Source organism: Hyla sarda, chromosome 11 (assembly GCF_029499605.1).
Source record: "Hyla sarda isolate aHylSar1 chromosome 11, aHylSar1.hap1, whole genome shotgun sequence".
Classification (NCBI taxonomy): Eukaryota; Metazoa; Chordata; class Amphibia; order Anura; family Hylidae; genus Hyla; species Hyla sarda.
Genome location: NC_079199.1, coordinates 67,535,925 through 67,559,089, shown reverse-complemented (window position 1 = coordinate 67,559,089; position 23,165 = coordinate 67,535,925). Strand labels below are relative to the sequence as shown.

Genomic DNA, 23,165 nt, shown 5'->3' with positions numbered 1-23,165 from the left:
AAAACAGAAATATCTCACATGAGGCCCGGTCTCCATTAGTACGGGGATTGATGTCAGCTTTGTTTTGTCTCCCCTTTGTTCCAGTTAGGTCTTCTGTGTGGTAGATCTCTGACAAGCAGAGTTTGGGGTTGAAGGCAAAGTATAGTTTTCCAGTGGGAATAGAGAGGCTCTCATGGTTTGGATCCCATAATTGTTGTAAGTTTAGATTGTCCAACACATACAATGTGTAATTTCTGGAAGACATCAGAAAGAACAGATTTCAGAACAGAACTAAATTCATGCCCTGGAGTCTTCTGGTTCCTTAATTTCAATTTTAAGTTTGAAAAACCTGAATGAAAATTACTTAAACTGAAAATCTAACTTCAGAACAAAAATGTTGCTACCAAAGCCCCCCCACCAAAAATTATGATCTACAATTTTTATACTTTTTTAAAATTAGATTATTTTTTATGTTTCTTTTTTTTGTTTTGTTTGTTTTTTGCATATCCGCATGAACATTCTAGACATTCCCTTACCCATCCACCATGGCATCTCCTCTGATCAGTTTTAAATTTTTGAGAAAGGACAGGGACACCAAAGCAAAGGAATGCTTTATTTTCAGGAAGCCGGTGATGGTCTCAATAAGACCCAAACTTCTCTGGAGCTCGGTAGCCAGGTTATCTGAAAGAAAAGTAAACAGGAACTTTTTGTGAAAGTAGAAGGATTAAGACTAAACTTAGGCCATGGGCATAGCTATAGGTGTGCAAAGATGTCAGTCAGACATAGTGCATCAGAAGGTTTGAAAGGGCACTTTGTAAAATAAATGAAAGCCAGTATTATAATTAGCACACATGGTATGTGGGGGTTCTGTTACAGATCTTGCATTGGTGGTAGCGGGGAAAAAGGAATCCGATCCTGGCGCTCACCTGTGCGGCAGCTGAGGAAATGATGTCAGGAGCCGTGATGAGGTAAAAGATGCACTTTATTTTGAATAAAGCAGGGACTACGCGTTGCGAGGGGACAGGCTCCCCTCTTCCTCAGGTCCAATCATCATGATTGGACCTGAGGAAGAGGGGAGCCTGTCCCCTCGCAACGCGTAGTCCCTGCTTTATTCAAAATAAAGTGCATCTTTTACCTCATCACGGCTCCTGACATAATTTCCTCAGCTGCCGCACAGGTGAGCGCCAGGATCGGATTCCTTTTTCCCCGCTACCACTCATACTCTCAGACCGTCCGGCCGTATGGGTGGATCCGGGCAGCACACCGTGGATTTCCACTTACCCACACCAGTTGGGCCCCTTCAAGCTGCAACAGGTGTTATGCTCTCAGCATAACACCACCAGGTGAGAGCATTCCTTACACTTCCTCACCTGTCACTTGTAATAAGGATAACGGCACATAGATAGGCGCATTGTCCCTTTTTGTCTTTCATACTTCTCTGCAGATCTTGCATTGGGGCACAGGGACTTTAAGCTATGCCTCTACCACCAACACACTTCTTTAAAGTCTCAGCCACTAGGATTCTCCCTTCCTTGCAACTCACTGTTAGGAGAAATTTGTTTCTAAAAACATCCTCAGCCCCGCGCTGCCCTGCTGTTTTTCTCAGGCCTGCTCGTATAGCACTTTGCAAAAACCTAGTGCCAGTAGTCCCTTCTCCCTCCATATGATATTTATAATAGTCTACTGTGTAAATCATTAACCCAGCATAGCGCGAGCCTGTTTAGAGAACGTTCTCCAGCACTACATCATCCAATAGCAGAGAGGAGTAGGTGATGTGTTGTGCTGTGATTGGCTTGAGAAGTATGAAAAGAAATAACTGTGTGTTTACTACTAGCAAACAGCCCAGCTCTGGTAAAGCCCACTAAAATGGAGACAATGAGAAATAGCTAAGCGCCATGGAAGGGGCTCCATAACAACAGGGAGAGCACTCTTAAGGGTTATTCTAATACAACCATACAGATTTTTTATTTTTTATTCTTATAAATGAAAGTTACACTTTATAGCAGAGATACGTACTGCCCCGGCGGATATTGAAGATCAGACTTCCTTCAATGCAGGTGCAGCCAGTCAGCTCATTTGCAGTCTCCATGGAGTCGATGGCTTTAGTCCCAACTTTGCAAACTTTCGGGCAGTGGCCTTCACACTTATGGCAGACAATACTGTAATATAATATAATAAGAGCTTTCTGTATAAAATACTAAATATTTTGGGATTAACACCATGGTGGCTGGACTATGCTGAGCTTAAAAAGTTAGAAGGGACTTTCCAATTTAAACCCCCCAACTAGGGGCTGCCTAAGTGAAAGGAGTTAATGATGAGGGGTTTCAGGAGTGAGATCCTCTACAATAAGCTCTTGTGGAACCATTAGTGGTTACAATAAAAAAAATGTAAACTTAAAAAGAGTTTTTTCCAAAAATCAGCATCTACCACAGCAGCTTCAATGCTAGACAAAAGCAATGGACTAGGATATTGTTTCTGTGGGGTCCATAGTTTGAAATTATTTGGGTAGACAAGTGGAGCAGGAGTTACCAGTAAAGCTTGATGACAACCCGTGTGACTGCCTACCTGGCAATTGTGGCATATATTTCATAGGGGCCAGAATTGGCAGTGGGCAATTTAAATGCCTGAAATGAAGCCTGCCCTTGCTGGATCTAAAATGGTAGCCATTTTTGTTTTCACTCAGCTTTTCAAAATAAATTATGTTGAGGAATAGAATTATAATTGCTTTGACTTTTTTTTTTTTTTTTTTTTTTTTTTTTTTTTTTAGACAGACACTAACCTGCTCTCATTCCTGGTGTATCCCGATGGACACTCAGAGAGACATCGATTCTCATAGATGACAAACTTGAAAGACTCCCTTGGGTTTTCCGAGACTTTGACCAAGCTGGCACAATACTCTGCTGTGATACATCTCCAACCCTCATATTCGTAGGTGTTGGCTGGGCAGGAAGGCAAGCACTGACCGTTGAAGAAGAAATTACGACATGCCACACAGGTCTCACTGTCTCCAGGGGAACTGCAGCCTCCCAGACACTCGGGGTGACAGCAGTCTCCACTGCTCGTACAGGCTGTGTCTTTGCCACAGTTACACACTGAGAACAGAAAATGAGAAGGATCAATAAAGAATATTTGTTCAAAAAGAACCTTGCATAGATTTTACTAGCAATGTGCTTAGTACACTTGATTTAATTATGTGGCTCCAAACTGCAACCAAATCAAGAAATCTCCCTCCTTGCCACATTTTTCTGACAACTACTCTAAGACTTATGATTATTCTGTACATAGACCACTACAGTAATCTTTAAGAGACCACTAGATGGCACCCCAGTGAATTAGCAAATACATTCTCTGTGATTTTTTTTATACTTAAAAATTTACCCCAACTTTCCCCAACTTCAAAAAGGGATCAAGCTCCTTATTTACTAGGGCATATATATACTAGGGTGTGCTTATATATAATCGGTGTCATATAGAATGTTTTCCAGGCACCATCAACTAGTTATGCCTGCTCAGTCTGGATAATATATGTCCATATGTAATGGATCAATGATTCAAGTAATATGCAAAAAAAGAAACAGAAAAGAGAGCGCACTAATGTGCCATGATTCTGTATGTATAGGAGATACACAGGTGAACAAGGACTGGTGCGCTCACCTGGGGGTGTTGTGTTACAGACACAACACCGTTGAAGGCTTATTCCCCAGATCCCTGGGAGGTAGTGGTGGAAGAGCTGCTGGGCACCCGTTCGTCTCGGGAACTGGTCCTGGACGTCTGATATAAGGAAAAGGATAGTGGAATCCTGGTTCCACGAAGAAGCGGTGCTTGGTAGCGCTCGTTTCCAGCGGGAGACGAAAGATTGTAGTCTACGAACTCGGGTATGGTATAAAGAGAAAAGTCTTTATTCGCACATGCAGTAACAAAGGGATAACACGTTTCGAGGGGCGGAGACCCCCTCTTCGTCAGATCCAATCATATGTTGGGATAGATTCCCGTCCCATTTATACAAAAAAAGCCCGCGAAATAGTACATACTGGCGAATCAAATTGCGTTGCACAATATACATCATATTTAAATGTACATATCAATAATCAATAATATGTATAAACATTAAAAAGATAAAAAGAGTTCCCGCTGGAAAAAGAGGAAGGGGAAAGATCAGAGGAAACTATAATGATAGTATGCTCACTCATAGATCCTAGATTGAGGGTTCGGGTGGCTCCTTTGTTGGGGCCGCCAATGGTTGTAATGAAGCTCAGTGGTCCAGTGCCGTGGTTCCTGATGAGATGAAAAAACGCACAGCAGAGGAGGAACTGGCCACACAAGAAATGGGAGACCCGTTCTCCCGGCCGAGAGTTGCTCCGGGTAGATGTCGGATCATCGCGTCGGCGGAGCTCCATGGGACACACTGCACCTGACATAAATTTTACTCAACAAACAGCCAGGGACATCTATTAAGGGCATTCCACGATTCCGTAGCAGAGGAATTCAAATCCCTCCCGGATAAATTTCCCTCCTATTCCAAAGAGGGACACCTCTCAAAAAATGAACAAACATCATTGAAAACTCTACAGGACAATACGGACATTGTGGTCCGCCCTGCGGACAAAGGTGGCGGAGTTGTTATTCAGAACTACAATGACTATAACATTGAAGCCTGGAAAATACTAGGAGACACCTCCTACTACCAACGAGTAGTGAACGACCCCTTACCAAAACTAAAAATCCAAATATCCACCCTCCTAGAGGAGGGCTTACAACATAAAATACTTACGAAAAAAGAAAAACTCTTTCTATGGATACCCAATCCAAAAATGGCATTTTATTACCATCTGCCTAAAATTCATAAAGATCAGATACACCGACCCGGAAGACCCATCATATCGGGCATAGACAGTATAACCAGCAACATCTCACAGTATCTTGATCTGATACTCCAACCCTATGTTCAAAAACTACCCAGCTATTTAAAAAACTCGGACCAATTAATTACCACCCTCAAAGATGTCACATGGGAGGAAGGCATGCTGCTGGTTACTATGGACGTATCAGCATTATACTCCAATATAAAACATGATCTGGGCTTAGCATGTACGGCTTTTTACTTAGACAATGATCCCATTATGCCACCGGAACAGACCTCATTTCTCATGAAGTGTCTAGAAACCATTCTAAAGAATAATTTTTTTACATACGACGGGGCGACCTTCCACCAAATAAAAGGAACGGCCATGGGGACTAGAGTCGCCCCGTCATATGCCAATCTCTTTATGGGCCAATTTGAAGACAGGTTCCTCAGAAAGAACCCCTTATTCCAGAACAACACAGTCATCTATAAAAGATATATAGATGATTTGTTCTTACTGTGGAGAGGCTCCCCAGAAGAACTGGAAACACTAATCAAAGAAATTAATGGAAACAACTGGGGCATTACTTTAACCCCGAATATTTCAAGCATGTCCATTGAATTTCTAGACCTCCAAATCTCACATACAAATAACCAAATCATCACTTCTACTCATTTCAAGCCAGTGGATTCGAACAGTTATGTTCCATTTCTAAGCGGCCATTACAATAAATGGAAACTTAATATTCCATACAGTCAATTCCGACGAATCAGGAAAAATTGCACGGAGACAAGAACTTTCATCAGGCAATCCAAAACCCTAAAAAAACGTTTTAAAGTGAAAGGATATCCTAAATCCTTGGTAGAGAATGCATATCACAAAACTTTGCTACTCACACAGGACGACTGTTTAGCTTCATCACAGATACCTAAAGAAATGAAGGTGGAAACTAAGGATGAACAAATGAATGAAACCACCAATAGACAGACCGGTCTAGCAAAGATCTTAAATACTAAGAAATACGCCGGCAACTTTATCACCACCTATTCAACCGGCCATTCGAAAATTAGGAACATCCTAAAAAAACATTGGGGCCTCTTGAGATGCGATCCGTACCTCAAAGATATTTTACCCACACAACCTTCAATGACCTTCAGAAGGGCCCCCTCCCTAAAAAACATGTTGGCTCCGAGCCGCCTCAAAAAACAAAAGAAAAAAGCAACATCAACTATGGAAACGAGCCAAAAGAAAGGGGCATTCAGATGCAACACCAAAAGATGCCTGTGCTGCAAAACAATAACCAAACCTAATACCTCCTTTTCAAGTCATCACACAGGAGAAAAATTCAACATACAATTCCATCTTACCTGTCAGTCCCAATATGTGATCTACCTAATCAACTGTTGCTGCGGTTTACAATATGTTGGTCGCACGTCACAGAAACTGCATCTAAGGACCAACCAACATAGAAGTAACATCAAGAAGGGCTACATGAAACACAGCCTGTCACGGCACATCACTTTAAGACACAAAGATATTGCAAATCCATTCTCCATTATTCCAATTGATCACATTCCCAACCATATCACCAATCGTCCAGAAGCCCTAGCAAAGAGGGAAATGTTCTGGATATATAGGCTGGAATCACTTCAATCGTATGGTCTTAATGAGGCAGTAGAACTTATACACTGAATCAATGGGACTATGTCCAATAAAACCTGATATCCAGGTGTGTGAATCATCACAAATAAGGAACACCTCAGGACTCAAGAAGAGCGAGCAGACGACCAATATCTAAAAGAAATTCACCAATATGACTATACGACTCAAAAACACCTCTCAAGGATGGACACTGCATTTTGCAATGGATATGATAGTAAGACAGAGTAAACCCCACTTACCGCTCCGTGCAGCTGAGCCACTGCTTTTCGAGTCCGCGATCCCTCCTATCCTCCGTGCCTTCTAACCTAGAGAATGTCAGGTGCAGTGTGTCCCATGGAGCTCCGCCGACGCGATGATCCGACATCTACCCGGAGCAACTCTCGGCCGGGAGAACGGGTCTCCCATTTCTTGTGTGGCCAGTTCCTCCTCTGCTGTGCGTTTTTTCATCTCATCAGGAACCACGGCACTGGACCACTGAGCTTCATTACAACCATTGGCGGCCCCAACAAAGGAGCCACCCGAACCCTCAATCTAGGATCTATGAGTGAGCATACTATCATTATAGTTTCCTCTGATCTTTCCCCTTCCTCTTTTTCCAGCGGGAACTCTTTTTATCTTTTTAATGTTTATACATATTATTGATTATTGATATGTACATTTAAATATGATGTATATTGTGCAACGCAATTTGATTCGCCAGTATGTACTATTTCGCGGGCTTTTTTTGTATAAATGGGACGGGAATCTATCCCAACATATGATTGGATCTGACGAAGAGGGGGTCTCCGCCCCTCGAAACGCGTTATCCCTTTGTTACTGCATGTGCGAATAAAGACTTTTCTCTTTATACCATACCCGAGTTCGTAGACTACAATCTTTCGTCTCCCGCTGGAAACGAGCGCTACCAAGCACCGCTTCTTCGTGGAACCAGGATTCCACTATCCTTTTCCTTGGATCAATGATTCAGATATAGTTCGGCTATTAAAGGGTTATTCCAGCCATAGACCTCTTATCCCCTATCTAAATGATAGGGGATAAGATGTCTGATTGTGGGAGGGCCGCCACTAGGATTGCGCGATCTCCATGCAGCACCCGCATTCTATGCTGGGCTGCTGCTCCAGTCCTGGAAACCTCTGTATTTCCAGAACTAAGGAAGTGAGGTCACGCCATGCCCCCTTGTGATGTCACACCACGTCTCCTCCATTCATGCCTATAAGGAGGATAAGATGTCTATGGCCGGAATACCCCTTTAAACATTTTATAATGGTTCCCATAATTACATTGGCACCATACATGATCAATTACACAGCCATCTCAGTGTACATGGGTCTTTAAGCTGATTCTGCAGAGGCACTTTAGATGTAGAATACTGAATGGGTCTTACCAGAACATTCTGGCCCTGCAAAATTTTCATGTATTTCATTATGAGAGAATTAGGTGTTTAAACATTGACACAAGGTGAACAAACGAAAAGCGTGGTTTAGCAAGACTGCAGTAATAAGCACATTCCTCGGTCACCTTAGTGAATGCAGCGATCTGGATACCAAGGAAAGATTCACATAAACTGGACACTGCTGGCAGCAGTTCCTTACTGTGCCCTTAGGTACTCACTGTCCCTATTATTGTTTAGAAATTAAACACATGCAATAAACCAGTCTCTTTGTACAGGATTATGACTGCCAAAAGTATCTTGTTGCGTTTGTATCGAAAGACAGTGCTATTGCATAAGATTTTGTTGTAGTTTTAAACTTTGCTGGGTAAACAGTCGTGTATATACTAGCGTGCCAGGGCAGGGCCCCACCAAATGTCTAGATACCTTTGCTCCAATTTTTGCAGGGAGCTTTCAGAACATAAAAGTATTACAGTGGCACACACCTTATTAATATCAAAGCCTCCTATTATTGCCCAATAAAATGCAAATGTTAAAGGCCATGAATCTTTTAGTGAAAACCATTCTGTCTTAAAGTGTACCTAAACCTTGAAACAACTTCTTACATGTAGAGACAAGGTAATACAAAAAAAAAAAAAAAATAATAATAAATGTAAAAAAAAAACAAAACACGGCATCCACCAGTGAACAAATAGACAAACAGTCCTGATTAAAGGATGCAGGTGGTTCTCTACATAAAGTGCTAGAAGATATTGCACATATAGTAGTAAAACCAAGACGTAGTGATGGAGCACTCACCCAAAATTCCTTCTGTTCACTTTATTCCAGGATACTGCGATACATGTAACATACACGAGACAGATGCAAGGGAGAGAGAGGGTCACGGATGTGAGGCAGGGGAGAACACAGGTGGAGGGCAACAATTGTTTCACGCTACATCAGCCCGGGTTTTGCTTTTACTACTATATTTCCAAGCTTAGAAACTCTGTGACTATGTAATTAAAAAAAGAGGGTTTGAAAGATAATCTATCTATATAGGCCTAATAGGCTATAAAATAATAATAATCTGTAGGGCATCCTCAAATAAAAAGCGGGGAAGTGCAAGGTATCTAACACCAGCTCCATGATGTTGTCACTTGTCATGAAGGAATGGAAGAGGACTGTGAAGCTCTGGTGAAATATACGGAGCTAAAAATTAAATTCTGATGGGGGTTTGTAATAAGCTGCCAAATATAATGGAAGAGGCAGAAGATCAATTACTGAGGCAAATAAACAAGGCAGCAAATCAGAATGAGGTGGTAATAATCAGGGACTTTAACCCCTTAAGGACCCAGCCAATTTTCACTGTAGGACACGGCCATTTTTTGCTTTTACCTTTCATTCTGATTCCGAGACTGTTTTTTCGTGACATATTCTACTTTATGTTAGTGGTAAAATTTTGTCGATACTTGCATCATTACTTGGTGAAAAATTCCAAAATTTGATGAAAAAATAAAAAATTTCGCATTTTTTTTTTTAACTTTGAAGCTCTCTGCTTGTAAGGAAAATGAATATTCCAAATAAATTATATATTGATTCACATATACAATATGTCTACTTTATGTTTCCATCATAAAGTTGACATGCTTTTACTTTTGGAAGACATCAGAGGGCTTCAAAGTATAGCATCAATTTTCCGATTTTTCACAAAATTTTCAAAATCGAAATTTTTCAGGGACCAGTTCTGTTTTGAAGGGGATTTGAAGGGCCTTCTTATTAGAAATACCCCCAAAATGACCCCATTATAAAAACTGCACCCCTCAAAGTATTCAAAATGACATTCAAAAGGTTTGTTAACCCTTTAGGTGTTTCACAGGAATAGCAGCAAATTGAAGAAGAAAATTCAAAATCTTCATTTTTTACACTCGCATGTTCTTGTAGACCCAGTTATTGAATTTTTACAAGGGGTAAAAGGAGAGAAATCTTCCTAAAATGTGTAACCCAATTTCTCTCGAGTAAGAAAATACCTCATATGTGTATGTCAAGTCTTCAGCGGGCGCAGTAGAGGGCTCAAAAGGGAAGGAGCGACAGTGGGATTTTGGAGAGTGAGTTTTTCTGAAAGGGTTTTTGGGGGGCATGTCGCATTTAGGAAGCCTCTATGGTGCCAGGACAGCAAAAAAAAAAAAAAAAATGACATGGCATACTATTTTGGAAACTACACCCCTCAAGGCACGTAAGAAGGGGTCCAATGAGCCTTAACACCCCACAGGTGTTTGACGACTTTTCGTGAAAGTTGGATGTGTACATTTTTTTCCCCCACTAAAATGCTAGTTTTCCCTCAAATTAATTTTTTTTGGAAGGGGTAATAGGACAAAGTGCCCCCCAAAATTTGAAACCCCATCTCTTCTGAGTATGGAAATACCCCATGTGTGGATGCCAAGTGCTACAATGCTCAGAAGAGAAGGAGCGCCATTGAGCTTTTGGGAAAAACATTGTTTGGAATGGAAGTCAGGGGCCATGTGCATTTACAAAGCCCCCCGTGGTGCCAGAACAGTGGACCCCCCCCCACATGTGACCCTATTTTGGAAACTACAACCCTCACAGAATTTAATAAGGGGTGAAGTGAGTATTTACACCCCACTGGCGTTTGACAGATCTTTGGAACAGTGGGCTGTGCGAATGAAAAATTAAAATTTTCATTTTCACGTACCACTGTTCCAAAAATCTGTCAGACACCTGTGGGGCGTAAATGCTCACTGTACCCCTTATTAAATTCCGTGAGGGGTGTAGTTTCCAAAATGGGGTCACATGTGGGTATTTATTTTTTGCGTTTATGTCAGAACCGCTGTAAAATCGGCCACCCCTGTGCAAATCACCAATTTAGGCCTCAAATGTACATGGTGTGCTCTCACTCCTGAGCCTTGTTGTGCGCCCGCAGAGCATTTTACGACCACATATGGGCTATTTCCGTACTCAGGAGAAATTGCGTTACAAATTTTGGGGGTCTTTTTTTCCTTTTAACACTTGTGAAAATAAAAAGTATGGGGCAACACCAGCATGTTAGAGTAAAATTTTTAATTTTTTTACACTAACAAGCTGGTGTAGCCCCCAACTTTTCCTTTTCATAAGGGGTAAAAGGAGAAAAAGCCCCACAAAATTTGTAGTGCAATTTCTCCCGAGTACGGAGATACCCCATATGTGGCCCTAACCTGTTTCCTTGAAATAAGACAGGGCTCTGAAGTGAGAGCGCCATGCGCATTTGAGGACTAAATTAGGGATTGCATAGGGGTGGACATAGGGCTATTCTACACCAGTGATTCCCAAACAGGAAGCCTCCAGCTGTTGCTAAACTCCCAGCATGCCTGGACAGTCAGTGGCTGTCCAGAAATGCTGGGAGTTGTTGTTTTGCAACAGCTGGAGGCTCTGTTTTGGAAACACTGCCATACAATACGTTTTTTATTTTTAGTGGGGGGGGGGGACAATGTAAGGGGGTGTATATGTAGTGTTTTACTCTTTATTATGTGTTAGTGTAGTGTAGTGTTTTTAGGGTACATTTGCACTGGCGGGTTACAGTAAGTTTCCCGCTAGGAGTTTGCGCTGCAGCAAAAAATTTGCCGCAGCCCAAACTTGAAGCAAGAAACTTGCTGTAAACCTGCCCGTGTGAATGTACCCTGTACGTTCACATGGGGGGGGGGGGGGGGCAAACCTCCAGCTGTTCCAAAACTACAACTCCCAGCATGTACTGACAGACCGTGCATGCTGGGAGTTGTAGTTTTGCAACAGCTGGAGGCACACTGGTTGGAAAACCTTCAGTTAGGTTCTGCTAACTCAGTATTATCCAACCAGTGTGCCTCCAGCTGTTGCAAAACTACAACTCCCAGCATGTACTGATCACCAAAGGGCATGCTGAGAGATGTAGTTATGCAACAGCTGGAGGTACGCAACTACAACTCCCAGCATGCCGAGACAGCTGTTTGGGCATTCTGGGATTTGCAGTTTTGCAACATCTGGAGGGCTACAGTTTTAGAGACCACTGCAAAGTGATCTCCAAACTGTGGTCCTCCAGCTGTTGCAAAACTACAAACCCCAGCATGCCCGGACAGCAAACAGCTGTTTGGGCATGCTAGGAGTTATAGTTTTGCAGGATCTGGAGGGATACAGTTTAGAGACCATTAGATAGTGGTCTCAAACTGTAGCCCTCCAGCTGTTGCAAAACTACATATTCCAGCATGCCCAAACAGCTGTCTGGGCATGTTGGGAGTTGTAGTTTTGCAACATCTGGAGGGCTACAGTTAGAGACCACTATCTAGTGGTCTCAGACTGTACCCTCCAGATGTCGCTAGGCAACTCACCGGCTTCCGTAGGATCCAGCCGCACGACGTCACCGCCCGCCGATCTCCGTCACCCACAGCCTCTGGATCGGTAAGTGAATCTTCGGCGCCGGTCCCTGTCGGGTTTCCCCGTCCTGCCCCACCTATTGTGGGTGGGTAGGACGGGGAAAACGAAAGTAAACCCCCCCGCCCCCGATCTGCTATTGGTGGTCGTGTCTAGACCACCAATAGCAGGGATAGGAGGGGTGGCCACCTCACTCCTATCTCTTCAGGGAGGTTGTGGGTGTCATGGACACCCGCGATCCCCCTTCTATTCCGGGTCACCATAGACCCGTAATGACCCGGAATTGCGCAAATCGCAAGTGTGAATTCACTTGCGATTTGCCGCGATCGCCGACATGGGGGGGGTCTAATGACCCCCCTGGGCCTTTGCACGGGATGCCTGCTGAATGATTTCAGCAGGCATCCCGGTCCGATCCCCACCCGGTGCGCGGCGAGGGCCGGAATTGTCCATGACGCGTACGTCATGGGTCCTTAAGTACAAGGGTGTCATGACGTACGCGTATGTCAAGGGTCCTTAAGGGGTTAAAAGGGGTACTCCACTGCAAATATCTTATTGCCTATCTTAAGGATAGGGGGATAAGATGTTAGATTGCGGGGGTCCCACCACTGGGGACCCCTGCGATCTCTGGCACAGCACCCCGTCATTCGGCGCATGGAGCAAACTCCGCTCTGTGCCCGATGACTGGCGATGCAGCAGCCACGCCCCCTCCATTCGCTTCCATGGGAGGAGGCGTGACTGCTACGTCATAGCAGTCACACCTCCTCCCATTGACATGAATGGAGGGGGGGCATGCTTTGGCATCAGCTTCGGTGTTCCTGACGCCACTGCTGCCAGCACAGAGATCGTGGGGGTCCCCAGTGGTGGATAGGGGATAAGATGTTTGCGGTGGAGTACCTCTAACTATCTTGATATAAACTGGGAGACAGACATGTGAATCTCATATAGGAAATAGGTTTCGGACTATAGCAAAAGATATTTATCTGTCCCAAATGGTGCAGGGCCCGACATGAGAGGGTGCCCTACTGGACTTAAAGGGGTAGTCACGTGCCCCAGCGTTCAGAGCATTTTATTCAGAACGCTTGGAGCGGGCGGCCGTGATCGCGATGACCTCCATGATGTCACACAACGAACCTCCATTCATGTCTATGGGAGGGGGCGTGTCGGCCATCACGGCTCCTCCCATAGACATGAATAGAGGGGGCGTGACGTCATGATGGGTATGGTCGTGACGTCGCCACCACTGCAGTCAGAACCGCCGGGTGCTGCAGGAGATCACGGGGGAAGGGGGGGCAGCAGCGGGACCCCCACGATCAGACAACCTATCCCCTTGTCCTTTGGATAGGGAATAATATGTCTAGCAGTGGAGTACCCGTTTAATATTAACCAGCAGACCTTACAGTGTAACTAATGTGCAGGTAGAAGAACACCTTGGAAATCGTGAACATAATATATTATAACTTGTCTTTCACTAAGGGAAGAGCTCAAGGGGCCACAAGAACAATCAACTTTAGGAAGGCAATGTTACTGACACTAAATTTTCACTGTAAGAGGTACATACCTTGAGGGAATAAAAGGGTCAGGAATAGGAGAAAACCAATGTGGATGAATAAAAATGTTAATGGGGCAACAAATGACAAAAAAGCATTTAACCCCTTAAGGACTCGGGTTTTTCCGTTTTTGCACTTTCGTTTTTTCCTCCTTACCTTTTAAAAATCATAACCCTTTCAATTTTCCACCTAAGAATCCATATTATGGCTTATTTTTTTGCGTCGCCAATTCTACTTTGCAATGACATTAGTCATTTTACCCAAAAATGCACGGCGAAACGGAAAAAGAAATCATTGTGCGCCAAAATCGAAAAAAACCCACCATTTTGTAACTTTTGGGGGCTTCCGTTTCTACGCAGTGCATATTTCGGTAAAAATTACACCTTATTATTCTGTAGGTCCATACAGTTAAAATGATACCCTACTTATATAGGTTTGATTTTGTTGCACTTCTGGAAAAAATCATAACTACATGCAGGAAAATTTATACGTTTAAAAATGTCATCTTCTGACCCCTATAACTTTATTTTTCCACGTACAGTGCGGTATGAGGACTCATTTTTAGCGCCGTGATCTGAAGTTTTTATCGGTATGATTTTTGTTTTGATTGGACTTTTTGATCACTTTTTATTCATTTTTTTAATGGTATAAAAAGTGACCAAAATACGCTTTTTTGGACTTTGGAATTTTTTTGCGCGTACTCCATTGACCGTGCGGTTTAATTAATGATATATTTTTATAGTTCGGACATTTACGCACGCGGCGATACCACATGTTTATTTATTTTTTTTTACACTGTTATTTTTTTATGGGAAAAGGGGGGTGATTCAAACTTTTCTTAGGGAAGGGGTTAAATGACCTTTATTAACACTTTTTTTTTAACATTTTTTTTGCAGTGTTATAGGTCCCATAGGGACCTATAACACTGCACACACTGATCTCCTATGCTGATCACTGGCGTGTATTAACATGCCTGTGATCAGCATTATCGGCGCTTGACTGCTCCTGCCTGGATCTGGGGCACGGAGCAGTCATTCGTCGATCGGACACCGAGGGGGCAGGTAAGGGCCCTCCCGGTGTCCGGTCAGCTGTTCGGGACGCCGCGATTTCACCGACTGAGCAGCTGGGTCACTTTCAGTTTCACTTTAGAAGCGGCGGTCAGCTTTGACCGCCGCTTCTAAAGGGTTAATACCGCACATCGCCACGATCGGCGATGTGTGGTATTAGCCGCGGGTCCCGGCCGTTGAGGAGCGCCGGGACCGACGCGATATGATGCAGGATCGCGGCGCGATCCCGCTTCATATCGCGGGAGCCGGTGCAGGACGTAAATATACGTCCTGCGTCGTTAAGGGGCTAAAGGGATACTCCAGTGAAAAACTTTTTTTTTTTTTTTAAATCAACAGGTGCCAAAAAGTTAAACAGATTTATAAATTACTTCTATTAAAAAATCTTAATCCTTCCTGTACTTATTAGCTGCTGAATACTACAGCGGAAATTCTTTTCTTTCTGAAACACAGAGCTCTCTGCTGACATCATGAGCACAGTGCTCTCTGCTGAAATCTCTGTCCATTTTAGGAACTGCCCAGAACAGCATATGTTTGCTATGGGTATTTCCTTTTACTCTGGCAGTTCCTAAAATGGACAGAGATGTCAGCAGAGAGCACTGTGCTCGTGATGTCAGCAGACAGCTCTGTGTTTCAAACGGAAAATAATTTCCACTGTAGTATTCAGAATAAAGTTACGTTAAAACCAAGCACACAATAGTTTTTCTTGTGAAATTCCCAATAAGTTTGATGTGTCACATGACCCTCTTCCTATTGAAAAAACTAAAGTTGGATTCAAAATGGCCGACTTCAAAATGGCCACCATGGTCACCACCCATCTTGAAAAGTTTCCCCCTCACATATACTAATGTGCCACAAACAGGAAGTTGATATCACCAACCATTCCCATTTTATTAAGTTGTATCCATATAAATGGCCCACCCTGTAGAATATGTCATGAAAAAACAATCTTGGAATCAAATTCATAAGTAAAAGCATCCCAGAGTTATCATAGTTATTAATGCTTAAAGAGTAGCTCCCACCATCTGTATTTTTTTTCTCTCCCTACCTATTGCTAATCTATCCCTAACTCCCTCCCTGCCTTTAAAAAAATCTTAATCCTTCCAGTACTTATCAGCTGCATGCTCCAGAGTAAGTTCTTTTCTTTTTAAATTTATTTTCTGTCTGACCACAGTGCTCTCTGCTGATACCTCTGTCTGTCTTGGGAACTGTCAAGAGCAGGATAGAGGAAAGAAAAAAGACAGAGGCACTCCTTGTGGAGTAAAATCACTAAAATGTAGGGGGAGGGTAGGGGGAAGAATCACCGCTCACCCGACATAGTTGTGTAGCCCATACACAACAATGGTGATCATGTAGATAATAATCCGGATCTGCAGCCTTCCTGATGTAGGACAATGGTGAACAGGGCGGGCTTCTGGTTCAGGAATTCATCGGCGCTGACCGGGAGACTGACATCAGACAGGTAGGATACCTTCACAGAGGGTTTTATTGTGGATAATGCAACGTGTTTCACCACGCATGCGTGGCTTCATCAGGCATGCAAATGAGCATTCACATCTTACTTTTATATGTAGGGATTAACCCCTTCCCATCACAATTAAAATTAGAATGTGCTGGGGCCAACCTCCGCACATCACAATTAGAACACAGATAAAAACACAAAAATTACAGAAATAGAAAGTATACATAAAAATTGGCATATCTGAAAAAATGTCATGTGTAAAAATTGTGTATGTACTATAAATAAATAAAAACAGATTTATGCAACATAATATATATTTAAAAAAAATAAGAAAAATTCTTCTTAGTCGGGAATTAGTACTATATTTTAAGTTACTTTGGAGTATCTAGTCATTCCTTTGCTGCTAGATATAAAAAAAAAATAAGAAAAATGATATATTATATCCAGCAGCAAAGGACTGACTAGATACTCCGAAGTAACTTAAAATATAGTACTAAGTCCCGACAAAGAAGAGCAGGATAGGTTTGCTAAGGGGGATTTGCTCCTGCTCTTGACAGTTCCTGACACGGACAGAGATGATAGAGAGCACTGTGGTCAGACTGGAAAGAAATTAAAAAAGAAAAGAACTTCCTCTGCAGCATACAGCAGCTGATAAGTACTGGAAGGATTAAGTTTTTTTCTTGTAAGTAATTTACAAATATGTTTAATGTTCTGGCACCAGTTGATTTAAAAAAAAAAATTATATATATATATATATATATATATATATATATATATATATATATATATATATATATATATCCATATATATATATTTATATTTCACCAGAGTACCCCTTTAAGTACCAAGGTGCAAGGGCGTACCTTTACGCCCTCGTCCTGGATGGGTTAAAGGGCCAATGCTTCCGATTTTAACCTTTTTGCTATTTACATAGTTTTACTCTCCTTGGCAATGAGTCTTTCTGTCTCCACTTTTTATCTTATTTTTACTTAATTTACATTCTTCTCTTTAGCTTTTTAAGGCTTCTTCACTGCTGTCCTGTTTTAGTAGCTTAACCCCTTAACGACGCAGGACGTATACATACGTCCTGCGCTGGCTCCCGCGATATGAAGCGGGGTCGCGCCGCGATCCCGCATCATACCGCGTCGGTCCCGGCACTCATCACCGGCCGGGACCCGCGGTGATGTGCGGTATTAACCCTTTAGAAGCGGCGGTCAAAGCTGACCGCCGCTTCTAAAGTGAAACTATCCCAGCTAGTCAGTCGGGCTGTTCGGGACCGGCGCAGTGAAATCGCGGCGTCCAGAACAGCTTACAGGACATCGGGAGGGCCCTTACCTGCCTCCTCGGCGTCTGATCGACGAATGACTGCTCCATGCATGAGATCCAGGCAGGAGCAGTCAAGCGCCGATAACCCTGATCACAGGTGTGTTAATACACGCCAGTGATCAGCATGAGAGATCAGTGTGTGCAGTGTTATAGGTCCCTATGGGACCTATAACACTGCATAAAAAAAAGTTTAAAAAAAAGTGTTAATAAAGGTCATTTAACCCCTTCCCTAATAAGTTTGAATCACCCCCCTTTTCCCATAAAAAAAATTAAGAAGTGTAAATAAAAAAAAAAAAAAATCATTAATTAAACCGCATGATCAATGGCGTACGCACAAAAACACTCCAAAGTCCAAAAAAGCGTATTTTTGGTAACTTTTTATACCATTAAAAAAATGAATAAAAAGTGATTAAAAAGTCTCATCCAAACAAAAAATCATACCGATAAAAACTTCAGATCAAAAAATGAGTCCTCATACCGCCCTGTATGTGGAAAATTAAAAAAGTTATAGGGGTCAGAAGATGACATTTTTAAACGTATAAATTTTATACATGTAGCATGTAGTTTTGATTTTTTCGGGAAGTATAACAAACTCAAACCTATATAAGCAGGGTATCATTTTAACCCTATGGACCTACAGAATGATGATAAGGTGTCATTTTTACCGTAATATGCACTGCGTAGAAACGGAAGCCCCCAAAAGTTACAAAATGGCGTTTTTTCTTCGATTTTGTCGCACAGTGATTCTTTTTTCTGCTTCGCCGTTAATTTTTGGATAAAATGACTAATGTCACTGCAAAGTAGCATTGGTGACGCAAAAAATAAGCCATAATATGGATTTTTAGGGGGAAAATTTAATGGGTTATGATTTTTAAAAGGTAAGGAGGAAAAAACAAAAGTGCAAAAAATGAAAAACCCTGAGTCCTTAAGGGGTTTAAAGGGGTGCTCCAGTGAAAAACTTATTTTTTTTTTAAACTGGTGCCAGAAAGTTAAACAAATTTGTAAATTACTTATATTAACAAAATCTTAATCCTTCCTATACTTATTAGCTGCTGAATACTACAGTGGAAATTATTTTCCGTTTGAAACACAGAGCTGTCTGCTGAATCACGAGCACAGTGCTCTCTGCTGACATCTCTGTCCATTTTTAGGAACTGTCCAGGGTAAAAGGAAATCCCCATAGCAAACATATGCTGTTCTGGACAGTTCATAAAATGGACAGAGATGTCAGCAGAGAGCACTGTGTTCCAAAAAGAAAATTTCCTCTGTAGTATTCACCAGCTAATTAGTACTGGAAGGATTAATATTTTTTAATAGAAGTCATTTACAAATCTGTTTAACTTTCTGGCACCAGTTGATTAAAAAAATAAAAGCACAGCGAGCCACATCAAAAACAAAAATGGTAATGATAGAAACCACACAAAACAGCGCATAAAATGAGCTCTCATACAGCCCCCTAAGTGGAAAAATAAAAAAGAGGGGTCAGAAGATTTTAAACATACTAATTTTGGTGCATGTAGTTATAAATTTTTTAAAGTAGTAAAATAATATAAAATATACATAAATTGGGTATCCTTGTAACCGTTTGGACCTACAGAATAAAGATTAGGTGTCATTTTTACTGTGTAAAAACGGAAGTCCCCAAAAGTTACATTATGGTGTGTGTTTTTGTTTTTGGTTAGTTTATTTATTTCACCCCACAAATATATATATTTTTTGTTTTGTGGTAGTTTTTGTTATTAAATGATGTCATTACAAATTACAATTGGTGACGCAAAAAACAAGCCATTATATGGGTCTATACGGACAAAATTGAAAATGTTATGATTTTTAGAACGGAGGAGGAAAGAACAAAAGTGCAAAAACGAAAATTGGCCTGGTCCTTAAAGGGGTACTCCGCCCTTAGACATCTTATCCCCTATCCAAAGGATAGGGGATAAGATGTCAGATCGCCGGGGTCCAGCTGCTGGGGACTCAGGGGATCGCCGCTGCAGCACTCCACTATCATTACTGTGCAGAGCGAGTTCGCTCTGCACGTAATGACGGCAATACAGGGACCGGAGCATCGTTACGTCACGGCCCTGCCCCTCGTCTATGGGAGGGGGCGTGGCGGTTGTCACACCCCCTGCCATAGACTTGCATTAAGGGGACAGGCCGTGATGTCATGAGGGGAGGAGCCATGACATCACGCTGCTCCGTCCTGTATCGCCCGTCATTACGTGCAGAGCGAACTCGCTCTGTGCAGTAATGATTGCGGGGTGCCGCAGCGGCGATCCCCGGGGTCCCCAGCAGCGGGACCGCGGAGATCAGACATCTTATCCCCTATCCTTTGGATAGAGGATAAGATGCCAGGGGCGGAGTACCCCTTTAAGGTCAAAATGGGCTTCATCCTTCAGGGGTTAAAAAGAAATGAGGGAGATCAGGAAAAAGCAAATACATAAAACACACAGTCTTCTCCACAGAGGAAAATAAAATGCCTTCTTCAGTACAGGTCACCTGTCTGACCCAGAAAGAAGTACAGTGTCACCTTAACAAATAAAAAAAATTAATAAATAAAAAAAAAAAACAGTTTGAGGGTTTTCTTAAAATTGCTATTTTGGAGTATCTTGATTAAAATAAATGTATGCCTCCATATCAGCATGGCTTTATGCGGGATCGGTCCTTTCAAACTAAACTGAAAAGCTTGAAGAGGTGAGCCCCAGACTGGACCAGGGGGAATCGCTGGATGTCTTATATCTTGATTTTTCCAAAGCATTTGAAACAATGACACATAAAAGATTGGTACATAAAATGAGTAGGATTGGGCTGGGGAAAATGTGTTTAAGTGGGTAAGTAACTGGCTCAGTGATAGGAAACAGAGGGTCGTTACAAAATTTCTTTCATGTAAGTAATTTTTTTTTTGCTTTGGTAGTGTTTTTTTTTGCTCCATGTCTGAGCTGAAGTAAATTTAGTAGGTTTTTTCATGCAATGCGACTTTTTTGCGACTTTCACACTTTTTGCCTTGATAAGCAAGTTTCTTTTTTTTTTGCTTAGGACACTGCACAATAAAAAAGCTGCACAAAAAATAGAGTAGTCGCACATGCAACTTTTTTGGACAATTTTAAGCAAATAAAACCTACTTAATGCTTTGATAAATGTCCCCCATTGAACAGAAATTCTGCCATATGCATGGTGCTGCAGAATCCCATTAAAACATTGAGAGTTTGTTGCAATGGAATTTGAGTGAAATTTTTCCACCGGATTACATAGTAACATAGTTCATAAGGTTGAAAAGAGACCAGAGTCAATCAAGTTCAACCTATAACCCTAATGACTCCCTACTGAGTTGATCCAGAGAAACCCAAAAAACACTCATACTAGAGGTAAAAATTCCTTCCCGACTCCAAATATGGCTGTCAGGATAAATCCCTGGATCAACATTCTGTCCCTATAAATCTAGTATCTATAACCTGTAATGTTATTGTGCTCTAAAAATGTATCCAGACCGCTTTTGAACTCTTTTACAGAGAGTTCCATAGTCTCACTGCTCTTACAGTAAAAAAATCCCTGTCTGTACTGGTGTAGAAACCTTCTTTTCTCAAGACGTAGGGGATGCCCCCTTATTCCTAGATACAGTCCTGGGTATAAATAGATCATGGGCGAGATCTCTGTACGGTCCCCTGATATATTTATACATAGTTATTAGGTTGCCGCTAAGCCTTCTTTTTTCTAAACTAAATATCCCTAATTCTGATAATCTTTCTAGGTACTGTAGTCCTCCCATTCCCCGTATTACCCTTTGAACCCTCTCCAACTCAACTATATCTTTCTTGTACACTGGTGCGCAGTACTGTACACACTGCAAGATCTGCTCCAGTGCGGCTGGGACGACAGGGGGAAGCTGGGGGAGACCAAAAAGAGCTTGAAAAGGTACTTTGAGGAGGAATCCAAGCAAATAGTCTTTCGTTCCAAGGTGGAGAACCTGGAAAAGGGTGAGAAGTGTAACTTTCTTTTTCAGGAAGCTCCATGCTGGCCACACGCCCCTGAATGAACTACGAGATGAGACCAGACACATGAGGAGGGGCAAGGAGGAGGTGATGGGGGTCGTCTCGGACTTCTACAGCAACCTCTACGCCCCAAGTCATCCGCCCCCAAAACCGCTGAGAGGTTCCTGTCAGGTATCACTAACGCTGTTGATCCCGCAGGTGCGGCAGCTATGGACGATCCCTTGATGGTGGGGGAGCTGCTCTCTGCCGCTAAATCGTTTAAGCCCGGCAGGACCCCGGGCAGTGACGGTCTCCCGGCCGAGCTCTATGTAGCGCTGGAGGACCTTATCTGTCTAGACCTGTTGGAGGTGTATGAGGAGATGGTGCGGGGGGGGGCAGAATGCCTCAGTCGTTGAGGGAAGGGATGATCACGATCTTGTATAAGCGGAAGGGGGAGAGAGAGGTGACCTGAAAAACTGGCATCCCATCTCTCTCCTGAACGTGGACTGCAAGATCCTTGCCAAGGTGCTGGCTAACAGGCTGAAATCTGTCATTGGGCAGATCGTCCATCCGGACCAGACCTGCGGTATTCCTGGTCGCAGGTTGCTGACAGCCTTGCCCTTGTGAGAGACACGGTCTATTACATCCAGGACTGTCGTGCCTGTTAGTGTTGCTCGCGAATATTCGCAATGCGAATATCGCATATTCGCGAATTCGCGAATATAGCACTATATATTCGTAATTACGAATATTCGTTTTTATTTTTTCACAGTAAACATCACAGTGATCACCCCTCTCTGCTTCCAGCTTGTGTGGTGTGAAGAAGGCTCTAATACTACTGTGTGAGACTGGAGTGGAAATTTTCGCATATGTGAAAATGTGCATATGCTAATTTTCGCATATGCGAATTTTCGCTTACGCTAATTTTGGTTTATGCTAATTTCCGCATACGCGAATTTTCGCATAATCGAAAATAAAACGTGAATATTACGAATATGCGAATTTAGCGAATATATGATGAATATTCGTCCATATATTCGCAAAATATTGCAAATTCGAATATGGCCCATGCCGCTCAACACTAGTGCATGTGCCGCCCTGGTCAGCTTGGATCAGGAGAAGGCGTTTGACCATGTCTCCCATACGTTCATGGACAGGGCTTTGCGCAGGCTAGATCTGGGGAAGAAGTTTTGCTCTTTTGTTAACGTCATGTACTTTGATATTTAAAGCACGGTGTTGGTGAGACTAACCCCTTTTCTATTCTTTCAGGGGTTTGACAAGGCTACCCTCTTTCACCACTTCTTTTTGTTTGAGGTATAGAGCTCTTCGCTGAGACTATCCGGCAGAATGGAGAGATCAGAGGGATCACCAGGACCAGATCGCTACGAGGTCAAGTGCATGCTCTACACGGACGACGTGACAGTCTTATGCGCTGACCAGCGTTCGGTGACTGGACTCGTTCAGACCTGCGAGGACTTCGGCAGAGCTTCGGGAGGCAAAAGTCAACTGCGGGAAGTCGGCAGCTATGCTATTCGGGGAATGGCACCTGGC

At 42.7% G+C, this 23,165-nt stretch overlaps 1 protein-coding gene across 1 annotated transcript in view; it reads right to left on the bottom strand.

The window, feature by feature from the left end:
• Nucleotides 1-23,165, bottom strand: part of INSRR (insulin receptor related receptor) — a 219,347-nt gene that overhangs the window by 60,751 nt on the left and 135,431 nt on the right. Inside the window, exons 3-6 of the mRNA XM_056545044.1 lie at nt 2,759-3,071; nt 1,996-2,138; nt 516-660; nt 19-233 (exon numbers count right to left, since the gene is read on the bottom strand). Coding sequence (XP_056401019.1) covers nt 19-233; nt 516-660; nt 1,996-2,138; nt 2,759-3,071 — 816 coding nt within the window. The remainder of the gene's footprint in view (nt 1-18; nt 234-515; nt 661-1,995; nt 2,139-2,758; nt 3,072-23,165) is intronic.